The sequence below is a fragment of the Heptranchias perlo genome, unplaced genomic scaffold, assembly GCF_035084215.1.
Source record: "Heptranchias perlo isolate sHepPer1 unplaced genomic scaffold, sHepPer1.hap1 HAP1_SCAFFOLD_55, whole genome shotgun sequence".
Classification (NCBI taxonomy): domain Eukaryota; kingdom Metazoa; phylum Chordata; class Chondrichthyes; order Hexanchiformes; family Hexanchidae; genus Heptranchias; species Heptranchias perlo.
In genome coordinates this window covers 1,149,191-1,163,613 of record NW_027139570.1, presented here as the reverse complement: position 1 = coordinate 1,163,613, position 14,423 = coordinate 1,149,191, and the positions used below count along the sequence as shown (strand labels likewise).

The window sequence follows — 14,423 nt, the reverse complement described above, 5'->3', positions numbered from 1 at the left end:
CTGCAGTGGGACACTGGGTCAATGTACAAACAGGAAGGGCCCAGGGTGGGGCTCAGTCTGGGCTGCCGTGCGACACTGGGTCAATGTACACACAGGAAGGGCCCAGGGTGGGGCTCAGTCTGGGCTGCAGTGCGACACTGGGTCAATGTACAAACAGGAAGGGCCCAGGGTGGGGCTCAGTCTGGGCTGCAGTGCGACACTGGGTCAATGTACAAACAGGAAGGGCCCAGGGTGGGGCTCAGACTGGGCTGCAGTGGGACACCGGGTCAACATTGGTTCAATGTTTATCGGAGCACCAGGGACTCCCCATCTCTTCTTCAGTTATTGTTCCTGGATCTGTTCCGTCCACTGAAACAGACAGAGTGAGCTCTGGTTTCGCATCTCATCGGTGAAAGCAACAATCAATGGAAAATAAAATCAGTCAGACTGGAAAAAGAGCTGCCAATTCGCTATCGCCCGTTTTGCTCCAATGCCCGAGGTGAATTTATTATCTGATCTATTGCCCAAGCTGGCGATCGAATGGGGTTAAATTGTCAGATATCTTAATGGTGAATCCGAAATTAATCTCACCAATCTGCAGTCGTGTCAGACACTGATCTGAATTATAATGTGATAATCAGTGATCCAGCTGATGCTGAATTACGGTGATACTCTCAGCTGCTTTTATAATCGGTTATTCATTGTGTTAATTATCTGCCTATTAATTATTTATTATTAACATTGTTCGGTGGCTCTGTTTATATGTAATTATTATTGTTATACTCAATGGTTAAATAATGATAATTATGAATTCCAAGTTAATAAATCACTGTTGTGCATGATTTGCCCTCTGACTTCTCCTTTGAAGATTTGGGAGGAAAGTGTTAATCCATTCACTCAGTCGCTTGTGGGAATCCTAATTAATGGTCGCTGAGGTGAACTCATTCAATCTGAACTGGGAGATTTCAGACAGTTCAGCGAGCAATATTAGGCATCATTCACTTCTAGACATAGGCTACAATCGAACAGGAATATGTTAAACCCAAGCCCCAAAACCAGGGCCCAGAGAGGAAATTAAACCCCAGGGCAATAAACAGACCGAACTCAGGTGGGCCCTGTTTGGGTGCAGCCTGTTGAGGAGGCCCCGGTCGGTCCCCACTGGGGGAGGCGTCATACGGTCTTCTATGGGGGAAACAATGGTCGGTCCCCTCGGGGGAGGCCCCGGTCGGTCCCCTCGGGGGGAGGCCCCGGTCGGTCCCCTCGGGGAGAGGATTCTGTCTGTCCCCTGCAGGGGAGGCAATAGGCACCCCAGAGGGATACCAGAGTTGCAGTCTTTATATTTAGACCGCCACCACAACAACTACTAGTGCAACAACAAATACTTATATGCATAATATATATTATTTATGTGTATTTACACACGACCAGCACGGTGGCAGCTTGGACAAAACAACGGAAAATACGGCGGCCATCCTGCACAAAATGGCGGCAAGTCAGGCGGCCTTCTAGGGCAAAATGGTGGAAAATACCGCGCAGAATGTCCCCAGTGATACCACAGTGATCATACAATGTTCCAGTGACCCCAGAGTGCACTCAATCACCCCAGTGTGATCCCAGACTGCACCCAGGGATCCCAGAGTGCACCCAGTCACCCCAGAGTGATCCCGGAGTGCACTTAGAACCCCAGAGTGCACCCAGTCACCCCAGAGTGATCCCGGAGTGCAATAGAACCCCAGAGTGCACCGAGTCACCCCAGAGTGATCCCGGAGTGGCAGGCTTTATATTTAGACCACCACCACAACAACTACTACAATAACAACAACTTGTATTTATAATATATATATATACTGTGTATAAATTTATTTACACACGGCCAGCAGGGTGGCATTTTGGACAAAATGGCAGCAAGTACGGTGGCCATCTTGGACGAAATGGCGGAGATTACCACGCAGATTGTTGACAGTGATATGACAGTGACCCCAGAATGTCCGAGTGAACACACAGTGACTCCAGAGTGCACCTCGTCACCACAGAGTGATCCCAGAGTGCATCCACTCACCCAGACCTGACCCCAGAGTGCTCGCAGTATCCCAGAGTGAATCCAGTCACATCAGAGTGATCCCAGAGTGCATCCACTCACCCAGACCTGACCCCAGAGTGCTCGCAGTATCCCAGAGTGAATCCAGTCACATCAGAGTGATCCCAGAGTGCATCCACTCACCCAGACCTGACCCCAGAGTGCTCGCAGTATCCCAGAGTGAATCCAGTCACATCAGAGTGATCCCAGAGTGCATCCACTCACCCAGACCTGACCCCAGAGTGCTCGCAGTATCCCAGAGTGAATCCAGTCACATCAGAGTGATCCCAGAGTGCATCCACTCACCCAGACCTGACCCCAGAGTGCTCGCAGTATCCCAGAGTGAATCCAGTCACATCAGAGTGTTCCTAGAGTGCACCCACTCACCCAGACCTGATCCCAGAGTGCTCGCAGTATCCCAGAGTGAATCCAGTCACATCAGAGTGATCCCAGAGTGCATCCACTCACCCAGACCTGACCCCAGAGTGCTCGCAGTATCCCAGAGTGAATCCAGTCACATCAGAGTGATCCCAGAGTGCATCCACTCACCCAGACCTGACCCCAGAGTGCTCGCAGTATCCCAGAGTGAATCCAGTCACATCAGAGTGATCCCAGAGTGCATCCACTCACCCAGACCTGACCCCAGAGTGCTCGCAGTATCCCAGAGTGAATCCAGTCACATCAGAGTGATCCCAGAGTGCATCCACTCACCCAGACCTGACCCCAGAGTGCTCGCAGTATCCCAGAGTGAATCCAGTCACCACAGAGTGATCCCAGAGTGCATCCACTCACCCAGACCTGACCCCAGAGTGCTCGCAGTATCCCAGAGTGAGTCCAGTCACATCAGAGTGTTTCTGGAATTCACCCAGTCACCCGAGATTGATCGCAGAGTGCGCCCACGGATTCCAGAGCGCACTCAGTCACCTCAGGGTGATCCCAGCGTGCCAGTCTTTATATTTAGACCACGACCACAACTACACAAGTTGTATTTATGAGATGTGTATCATATATATATATTTGACATATATATGTGTATTTACACACGGCCAGCAGGCGGCAAATACGTTGACCATCTTGGACTAAATGGCGGCCAGTACCGCTCAGAGCGTCCCCAGTGATCCCACAGTGACCCTACAGTGAATCCAGAGAACACCCATTGATCCCAGAGTGCAACGATTCACACCAGAGTGATCCCAGAGTGCACCCATTGATCCCAGAGTGCAACGATTCACACCAGAGTGATCCCAGAGTGCACCCATTGATCCCAGAGTGCAACGAGTCACACCAGAGTGATCCCAGAGTGCACCCAGGGATAACAGAATGCACCCAGTCACCTCGGAATGATCCCAGAGTGGCAGTCTTTATGTTTAGTCCACCACCACAACAACTAGTACTATAAAACAAAAACCTGCATTTATAACATATATATATATATATATATACATACATGTGTGTGTGTATTTACACACGGACCGCATGACAGTGAGTACGGTAAGTATCTTGGACAAAATGGCGCCAAGCACCGTGGCCATCTTGGACAAATGACGGCGAGTACGGCAGCCACCTTGGATGAAATGGCTGCAAGCGCCTCAAGGCTGTTGGACAGGAACAGCAGGAGGCCATTCAGCCCTTTGAGCCTGTTACACAGTAACAGGAGGCCAATCAGCCCTTCAAGCCTGTTAGGTCGGAACAGGATGAGGCTTTTCAGCCCTTGGAGCCTATTATACAGGAACTGGAGGTCATTCAAACCCTCAAGCCGATGACACTGGAACAGGACGATGTCATTTAGCCCCTCAAGCCTGTTACACACGAACAGCAGGACAATCGATCACTCAAGCCTGTCAGATAGCAACAAGAGGAGGCCGTTCAAACCCTCGAGCCTGTTACTCAGGAAGAGGAGGCCAATCAGCCCAATTAGCCCTTGATGCAGGAACTGAAGTCCATTCAGCCGCTCGAGCCTGTTAGGTAGGAACTGGAGGAGGCCATTCAGCCCCTCAAGGCTGTTACATCGGAACAGGAGTGGAGAATTCAGCTCCTTGAGCCTGTTCCGACATTCAGTTCGATCATGACTGATCTTTATCTTAACTCCATCTGCCGCCTTGGTTCCTTAATCCATAATACCCTTGGCGAACAAAAATTTATCAATCTCGGCTTTGAAATTTCGTATTGACACCCCACCTCAAATTTGTGGGAGAGAGTTCCAGATTTCCACTTGCCTTTGTGTGAAGAAGTCCTTCCTGACATCACCCCTGGGCGGCCCAGCACTAATTTTAAGGTTATGCTCCATTGTTCTGGACTACCCCACCAGGAGAAGTAGTTTCTCTCCATCTACCCTATCAAATCCTTTATCATCTTAAACACCTCAATTAGATCACCCCCTTAATCTTCTATATTCAGAGGAATACAAGCCAAGTCTATGCAACCTGTCCTCATAATTTAACCCTTTCAGACCCGATATCATTCCGGTGAATCTGCGCTGCAGCCCTTCCAAGGCCAATATATCTTTCCTAAGGTGCAGTGCCCAGAACTGAATGCAATCCTCCAGATGGGCTCTATCCAGAGCTCTCTACAGCTGTAACATAACTTCCACCCCTTTATATTCCAGCCCTCTTGAAATAAAGGCTGACATTCTATTAGCCTTTCAAATTATTATTGTAAATGTCCACCAGCTTTTAATGATTTCTGTACTTGGCCCCCTAAATCTCTCTGCTCCTCCACAGTTCCGAGCTCCTCACCATTTAGAAATCTCTCTGATCTATCTTTCTTAGATCCGAAATGGATGACCTCACATTTCCCCACATTGAACTCCATTTGCCACAGTTTTGCCCACTCACATAATCTCTCAAAGTCCTCGGAATGCTTCGTGCTTTTGTTTGGTTGGAGAATGCTTTACATCAGATCGTTATTGTAAAAAGATTAGAATTGATTTTTATTTTGTATTTTTTGAACAAGATCATTATTCGCCGATCAGTAAAATGTCTGTGTTTTTCAGATAGAGGCGGCAGTTCAGAGATAGTTGCCTTTGTGCCTACTTTAATGGAGTGAAATTTTGCTGATTTAAAATCAGCTGTATTTCTAAGCTTGAAAAAGCAACTCCTCTGTTTGGTGAGGCTTCACTCCCAATGTCTCAGTGTTTCCGCTTGTCCTGATATCAATGTAACATTTGAAGGGCTCCAGGTAATGAACAGTGAAACCCCTTCAGATTATCTCAGCCCACTCGTTCTATCCAGTGCCTAATAGTGCCTGCTCTTCAGAGGGTGACAGATTCACACTACACGAGAGCTTGTTTTAGACTTTAACTGCCAAACAAATTGATGAAACAATAAGAGAATAAACAAATAGTAGCAATAAGACAACAGTTTTACTGTGAAGCTCAACCAGATCGTTTTTGGAAAAGAAAATAATAAATAATTCACAAATACTATACGAAACTGTGACCGAACTTTTGAACATCCTGGTTCTTTGTTGTCTTTTTCTCACAAACTATGGAAGCTGTCGACTTGATTAACATTCTCAGAGATTCGAAACAGATTTACAAGTTTGAAAAAGACAGGCTGATAAATGGCTTCAGAAAAGTGACTGGGAGCCAGTCATTTTAAGCAATGGTCTGTTTTATTCAAACGCAGCTGCCAATCAAAACTGTGACCCCGGAGGTTTGTATCTGAATCAAATGTTTGACTTTGTGAGGTGCAGGCTGCCTTTAAGAGGTGCGAATCACTCACGCAATATCGGGGCACCCCTGCTGGTGAGAAGCCGCTCAACAGCGCAGCCAGGCCTGACTGCTCGCAGGAATTAGGTGAATCACCAGGCTGCACCAATCTCACGGACTGTCTGCATCTCAATGACCGGGTGCAGGTTAATCATGTGGGGGTTAATCGCCCCCCGCGCCCGGATTCGGAGGTTATCGAATTTAACCCCGTACATATCGTTATATATACATATATATATATATATTGCATAGAATACAGCACGACAAAGAAACAGGCCATTCAGCCCATCTGGATAAAGAAGTTCCTCTGATTTTTTTATTTGACAACAACTTCTGGAGTAGAAAATATAATACAATACATAATCTAATATTCTACGTATATATATTTAACATCGAATGTAAAGTACAGCACAGTACAGTGTCCATTCGGCCCAACTACTATTTCTGCTTTACAACAGCTACTTTTTTAACATAAAATACAACACAATATATCTTTATATAAATATTGCATAGAATTCAGCACGTCACCGAAACAGGCCATTCGGCCCATCTGGATAATTAAATATCCCACAGTGTTCCCACAGTGACCAAGTGATCCCACAGTGCACCCAGTGATAGTGCCCCATTGATCCACAGTGTCCCAGTGATCCCACAGTGATCGCAGCGTGACCCAGTGACCCTACAGTGCACCCAGTGATATTGCCGCAGTGATCCAAAGTGTCTCAGTGATCCCAATGTGCCCCAGTTCTCTCAAAGTGATCCCACTGATCCCACAGTGTCCCAGTGATCCCAAAATACCCCAGTGGACCTGCAGTGTCCCAGTGATCCCACAGCAACCTGTGACCCCACAGTGCTCCCATTGATCCCACAGTGACCCAGACAAAACTCACGTGAGTCCCATTGGGTGCAGCCTGTGTTAAAGGCCTCGGTCAGTGCCCTGTGGAGAGAAAGCCTGCAGTTTGTGGTCAACTTACAGTTTGTGGCTTTTTCCAATCAGCTAAAGAGTTCAAACAAATTCATGACATGCAAAAGAGTCAAAGCAAAAAGCTTTTTAAAAAAACGAACGCACGGCAAGATCCCTCACTCAGTTACAGGGACAATCTCTCAGCAACATTCATTTACACAGAAACAAAGCCCAGTTTATAAAGGAGAAGAATCTAAGTAGTAAAAGATTGAGAGACAATCTTTATCGACAACAACTTGTATTTATATCTTACAGCAAATACGACAGCATCAATTTGCATCATTACATATATATGTATTTGCATAATACAACTACTATTACAAAGCCTCCATAAAGGAAGTGGGGAAAGAGCAAAGGGGGAAATGGGACTAATTCGACAGCCCTTTCAAAGAGCTGGCACAGGCACAGTGGGGCGAAAGGCCTCCTCTTGTGCCATATTTACCATGAAACCTTAAATCTATGAACAACAACTTCAATGTCATGAACCTGAAACAAAATGGACACCAGTAAGGCAGTCATCTTACTGAGGGGCAAGCTGGACATCATACTGAGGGGCAAGTCGGCCATTTAACTGAGGGGCAAGGTGGCCAAATTACTGGGGGACAAGATGGTCATATTCACCAAATTGACCGCCATGAAGCTGAAACAAATTGGGCGCCTTGATCCTGAAACCTGATGGCCACCAATAAGGCAGCCATCTTACTGAGGGGCAAGATGAAGCGAGCTGTGGTGTGAGATATGGAGAGAGTTCATTTGCTGTTACTGTTAAATCACTGTTGAACTATAGTTAAAGATACAAACGGAGTGAGACTGGCACTAGCTGGTGTTTAACACAAAGACAGCGGAGCAGTGAGGAAATCAAGGACCAAAATGTGAACTTCTGCAAAAAAATGGATTAACATTTGGTTATTTGGACGTAATGCTTCTGGTGACAGAGAGACCAGACATTCAGAGGAAAAGTCAAATGAGCCATATTGTGCAGTGTCTGTAAGTCTAGCTTCTATTAAATAAATCAGAGTAAAATTGGACTCAATCTGAATGTAGTTCTGATCTAGGATTTGGTTAATTTCTCCATTATTCATATTTTTCTTTAAACTGAAACAATAACAGTATTTGTAACAGTAACAGAACAGGAGAGTGCTGCGGGACCCTGTCCAGTTTAGTAACACAGCAGAAGGAGTAAGAGTACATTGTGATTTATTACAGAATCCCAGCAGCTCACTGGGAAAGTTACACATGGTACAGATGGAGGAATAAAAAGGTGAAAAGTGATTTTACACTTTAATTTTGGGCAGTGCCTTTTTATCTCCAAAAGGTTAAAATTTATGTTTAAATAATGAGCTCTTTCTCCTAAACAAACTTCAGGCACAAACCATGGCTTTATGAACAAAACAATCATTTATTATTCTTAATACACCAGAAAAATTTACATTAGAATTTAATCAACATCTTGGGATTATACCCGATTTAGAATTGCTTTAACACCAATAAAACTACACAGTCTGAATTCCCAAAATGCATAACCGTTTGGAAATCCAATATCTATCTTCGACTAAGCTGATAACGAAAGTTATATCCTTATGGTTGACTCAAGCTTGACTGGAAGATTCCAGGCGTTTTGATGGATACCGTTGTAGTGTAGCCTGTCTTACTCTGGCATCCAGGTCATCTGCTTCACAGGCAATCTGTAAACCAGCATCGAGGGATCAAGCTGGGAGGTAGCGAGCAGTCAGGAAGATTCCAGGTGAGGTGGTGCTGCCAGGAAGCGAAAGGTGAGTTTGGAGCAGCAGTGGTGGATCTGTGTCTCTCCCCACTCAACTTATGCCCAACTTCTCTCTCAGTGTCTAGTTATTTTGAATTGATTTCATCTGTCTATTTAACTCTCCTCTCCTATCACTTTGTAATTATTTGGCAGTGCCTCTCTCTCTCATTATATATATATATATATAGAAAGATAGATATGCTTTCTTTCTCTCTTTATTTATCTCTCTTGTCTTAATAATTTACTCTTTATTTCTCTCTGTCTCTGAGTAACTCTCTCTGCCCTTCTCTTTTTCTGCACTTTTCTAATTGGTACATTTATTTTGTCCTTACGTTCTCTCTCTGTCTGTCCCTCTCTCTGGCTCTCGTCTCTCTCCCTCTGCCTCTCCATATATCTCTTTCTCTCACTCTCTCTGCCCTCTCTGTCTCTCACTCTCTCTGTGTCTATCTCTCCCTGCCTCTCTCTTTGTCTTTCTCCTGGTCTCTATCTCTGTCTCTCTCTGTGCCACTCTCTCTCTCTCTCTCTGTCTCTCTCTTTTCCTCGCTTCCCTCTCTCTATATCTCCCTCTCTGTCTCTCTGCCTCTCCTTCTTTCTCTCCCCCTCTCTCTCTCTCCCACCCTCTCTCCCTCTCTCGCCCTTTCCCTCTCACTTCCCCTTTGTCTCTCTTTCTCTGTCTCTCCCTCCCTGTCTCTCTCCAACTCTCTCTTTGTCTCTGACCCTCCCTGTCTCATTCTCTCTGTCTCCCTCTCTCTGTCTCTGTCTCTCTCTAATTGCCTCTCCCTTTCTCTCCCTCTTTCTCGCTCCCTCACTCCCTCTTTCTCACTCTCTCTCTGTCTCCCGTTCTCCCCCTCCCCTCTCTCTCTGCCTCCCGTTCTCCCCCTCCCCTCTCTCTCTCTCTGTCCCTCTCTCTGTCTCCCCTCTCCCTCTCCCTCTCTCTCTTCCTCTCTCCCTCTCTCTCACCATTTATGTGAAGTACACACATCCTGATCAGGTCCACAGAAGTGACTTTGATTTCCAGCTTTGCCCATTTTGTCTTGCGGTCAGTTAATTAAAGTCCAGCTGAGCTCTTTAGTGCCGCCATTTCGATCCACAATTCACGTGTTGTCTGCAAAGCAAATCCTGCCTCAATAGGTGAGATTATCAATAAAATATAATCTCAGAATCGGATTTAAGATCATTTCAGGACTCTGTGCTGCTAATATAAAATGTACTTTCCGTCCCCCGGGAAGTGTAGGGGATGGAGTATGAAATGGGATTTAGTTCTAGTGCTTGAAACCCTTCTGTTCTTTCTATGATTTCACTAATTTAATAATTAGATTGAGTGGGTATTTCACCGCGTTCTTCAGCTCCTCTCTGAATTTAGTCTGGGTCAGGACATAAATACACGTGTTTGTGCAGGAACTGAGAAGCCGCAGCATCTTTGCTGTTTGATCTGTGATATAAACAGGGTCAGTGTAGGAGTAATAAAACTGAATGTCTGCAATTCGCACATAAATGAAAAATACAACATGTATCAGCCACAACAGTATAAAATTGCCCGATATACTGAAGAGTAAAATGATGGATTTCTTTCGGTTCTCCATCTCTGGATCACTCTGATTCTCTCCATTGCTGCGGCCCCGGAGTCCCCTGCGGACTCGACTGGACATTAAAATACGCCTGACCGTCAGAACATTGAACAGCAAAATCAGACAGAACGGGACACAAGGGGTTAAAATGAGGTGAAACATCTCAAATGCGGCCCATGCTGGGGAAGCACGGAAACTCGGTTTAGTCTCACAAACCCAGGGAACATTATCAATTATATATTCAGGTTTCAATGTAAAGTACCAGGGGACAGTCACCAAACAACCCAGCACACTCACTGTTCCCAGAACCACAGCCGCCGTTCTCTCGGTGCAATATTTAGTTTTCAGCTTCTCACAACAAATGGCCACAAATCGATCAAAAGTGAAAGCGACTGTGAACCAGACAGAAACCCCCATGGCTGCAATACTCAAGAAGATAATTAAACTACACACAGGAGTAATGTGCAGGAATGACACTGGGAAATACATCGCATTAATCCACACCAATATCACACGAATAATAACGACCAGGAGATCGGCCACTGCCATTCCCACCAGGTAGACACTGATACATTTGGAGAGGCCGCACTTTCCTCGGGACAGGATCACAATCGCCACCAAGTTAACTGGAAGAGAGAGAAAAGGAAGCAGAGAAATTACTGATCAGACCTGGAGACAAAGCAGCAGTTTGAGAGGATCTGGGGTGAAATTTCCAGATTTGTTGCTGCATCGAAGGGTGGAAAGTGATTGATTGACCTGGGCAGCGCTTTCGGGCAGAGAGATGTTTTTAAACACAATGATCAATAATGAATTGGGAGATGGATACAGAAAGTGAATAAAGTGACCACCGGATCCACTGGAAGGGCTGAGTGAGGGCGCAGTGCCGGTGGGGAAGGGAGAAGGGGTTTTACACAATGGGAATCCAGCGGATTAAAGCCGGATTTGGGCTCCAGACGGATGGGAAAGAGGGGGAAGTGTCGGAAGGTGAGGGGACAGGGGGAGGTGCAGCTCGTGTGTTGCTCTGGGTTAAGAGAGTCGACAGTGAGTGAGATTGGGAGGGAGTCAAGGAAAAGAGTAGTGGACATGAACGTGTCGGAGCTGGAGAGGAGTCAGGAGTAGATGGTTTGGGAGAATTGACAAACTGAAGGAACCGACGAGACAGAGGATTCATTGCAGTGTGAGCAGAGGCTGGGATTCACAGGGAGAGACTGTACACAATCCAACTATTACATTTAACAGTTCATTTCTGTTGTTATTGGTGTCAGGGAACCTGTGTTTGGTACAAAATGTGTTTAATAAATTTAATTTGCAAATTCAATGAAACTTAAAATGAAAAGTATTAATAAAATTAATCACGTTGTTATTGAACTGATCCGAGCTTGAAAAAAACAGTTTCCGAATAATTGATTACAATCAAGAAATTTCTGATTCTATTCTTGAAGTAAATTTTAATTATGTTTAGTGTTAAGTTGGAAAACAAGGAACATTCACAAAAACAGACTGAGGACCTGACAGGGATATAAACATGAGGAGCGAGTCCCACAATAAAAACTCACCCAATCTGACCACACCATAATAACACCTTCAAATCACATTTTCTATGTTTAATTGTACTGGAAGTTTCAGCAGTTCATTCTGATGAATTATTCACACCACAGCCTCTCGCTGTCCCTCTCAGTCGCCCTCTCTATCATTCACTCTACTCTCTTTCTCAAGTCCATTTTCATATCCGATTAAATCCTATCATCCTGTTCCTGCATTCTGTTCACCAGCCCCGTGTTCCACCGATCCTATTCTCAGTGTTAGTTTGTTAAATAATGAAGCCTCTGTGGAATAGTTTAATATTTCCACAGATCATCCAATTCTCTACCTGTTCACCGACACTGTTCACTTCATCTACAAATCATGGAATGAACAGAATCGAATCCCTCTCCCAGGCAGATCTCACAATAATTGAGATTCCTTCTCCAGTAATTATAGGGTACAGGGATAGATGGCGGGATTGTTCAATTTATAAAACGCCAACATCATACTTATAACCTACAGGTACATGGAAGGGCTGCTGATTCCAACAGGGACAGTGCAAATTGAGACCACAAAACATCAAAACATTTCATTTTACAGTGAAGTCCAGTGACAGTCAGTGACTTCATCCACAGTGAAGCAGAGAAGGAGATGTGAAAGAGTCAGCAGCAAACTCAGTTCAGTAACCAGACATCTGAAGCGGCGTCAGATACACACATGATGAAATAATATTTCATAACAGTGATCACCAATAAATACATTGAAATCCCAGTTAAACTGAAGCATGTTATTGGAGAGGGAGGACATTCCGCTGCCTCCTTGTAACACTGAGACCTTGAGCTGTCTCATTATCAATCACTGAAAACACATTGATGAAAACATATTCCAGGACAGCTTCGTTCCACAACAAGAAACTTTTATCAGCTCCTGATGGTCTGACACCAACTCTTAGCCCAATACATTCAGTACAGAGAATAATGCAGTAACAATGCCAGGGTTGGATAGACAAATTCATGACAGATATAATGCAGCGCCTCAATACCGAAAGAGCAGAGACTTAACACATTCCATCATTCAACCAATAGAACAGAACAAGTGACTGTGTGAAATATGTAGGGACAAAAAACAATTTTCCAAGTACAGCAGCAGAGTTAACACCGATTTACACCATTAACAGATGAGATAACGGCTTACCTGAAACTCCAATGGCTGCAAGAACTGGATAATAAATACGTTGTATCCGAATTATTACTGGATATCCCATTTCTGTGAGAAGCACTGACTTCTGTTACCCTGGAAACCACAGCTCCAGCAGACACTCTGAGCTGATCCATTCCAACAAGCCCTGATTTATACAGGGGATAAGTCTCCACTGACACGGTTATACTCCTGACCATTGCTGTTAGTTACAGACAGTTTAACAAACACATTATATCAGCAGCTTTGACTCCGCTGTAAATAATGTGGTGAATAAAACACAAACATCTCAAAGTCCAGGTTATTACTTAATCAGACCTCTCTCAGGAATAAAGTTTAAATCTGTTCTCATACAGGACTGATCCAATAATAATAAACGGCTTCATTTACAGCTTTTATAGAACTATATTGACCATATTCATTCCTGGTGTTTCATTTATAATTTAGACAGATGTCTCCGCAGTGTGCACTGAATCCAGGGACACGAGCAGACCCGTTTCACTCTGTTCCTGCAGTTTCCCAGTTAAAATATGAATTGTGAGTCTCTGAGACGGGGACAGTTAAAGGGCAGGTTGAGGATTGCAGCCCAGGAATGACTGTGGGTGATATTAGGGGACGGACACTGAACGTGTCCCATTGACATTCCTCTCTCCGCTATTTTACTGTAGATGTTTACCCGTTTATTCTACATTGGTTCACGGCTCCAGTAAAATTGGTCCCATGTAAAACCGAGCTGAGCTCATGACCCTTTTTCACCTCCATCACAAGGCCCGGTGATTCCCTCACCCGCCTCCATTCCTTCCTCAGCCCATTGCCATTGAAACCCTCATCAATGTCTCTGTCCCCTCCAGACTCCATTCCTCCAATACACTCCTGACCGGCCACCCAACCTCCACCTTCTATAAACGTGAGCTCGTCCAAAACTCTTGTCCATGTCCAACCAGCACCAGGTCCTGCTCGGACTCACTGACCCTCACTGGCTCCCAGTTGCATATTCATTAAATTTAAAATGCTCATCCTTGGGTTTAAAACCCTCCCCATCTCCATACCTACAGACAACCCACCGGTCACCATCTCATCCATCGGACACTGGCCTCTTTTGCTGGGAGTCCCCTCACTTGGTTCCACTCACCTATCTGATCAGAGCCAGGAGAAGCTTCTCTTCCCACCCTATCACCGTTTTCTCTGATGTTTCTAAAGGTTCAATCCTTGACTCCCTCCTCTTCCTCATCCACATGCTGCCCTTTGGTGACACAGTCCACAGACACGGACCAGCTTTCAGATGGACGCTGACAAAACCACCGCCTCTCTTGACCCTTCCAATATCTTTGTGTTGTCAGGTCCACATTCTGTTTTAGATGAGCCACCAGTTCCTCCAGTTAAAAATTGGGAAGTCATGATCTTTGGCCCCAAAATCTCCACATCCTGGCCAGGGATTCCATCCACACCACTGGTTTTTTGATTGGTGAGTCACTCACCAATCACTCAAGCTCTTACTGACTTGTGTTTATAATATATATATATTACCTGTATATTTATGATGTATTTGTATATTTGGAAGTGTATTTGCACAGGGGCAGCACGGCTGCAGGTACAGCAGCCGGGCTTGGACCGAATGGAGGCCAGCGGGGAGTGCGTCCCGG

At 45.2% G+C, this 14,423-nt stretch overlaps 1 protein-coding gene across 1 annotated transcript; it reads right to left on the bottom strand.

The window, feature by feature from the left end:
• Window positions 1-9,798: 9,798 nt before the first annotated feature.
• LOC137315440 (probable G-protein coupled receptor 139) lies at window positions 9,799-12,847 on the bottom strand (the record flags this gene model as incomplete). Its single annotated transcript, XM_067980118.1, has 2 exons — window positions 12,778-12,847; window positions 9,799-10,685 (listed from the first exon to the last, which is right to left on the bottom strand). Coding segments are annotated over exons 1-2 (957 nt in total), but the record flags the coding sequence as incomplete, so codon positions are not given.
• Window positions 12,848-14,423: the final 1,576 nt, after the last annotated feature.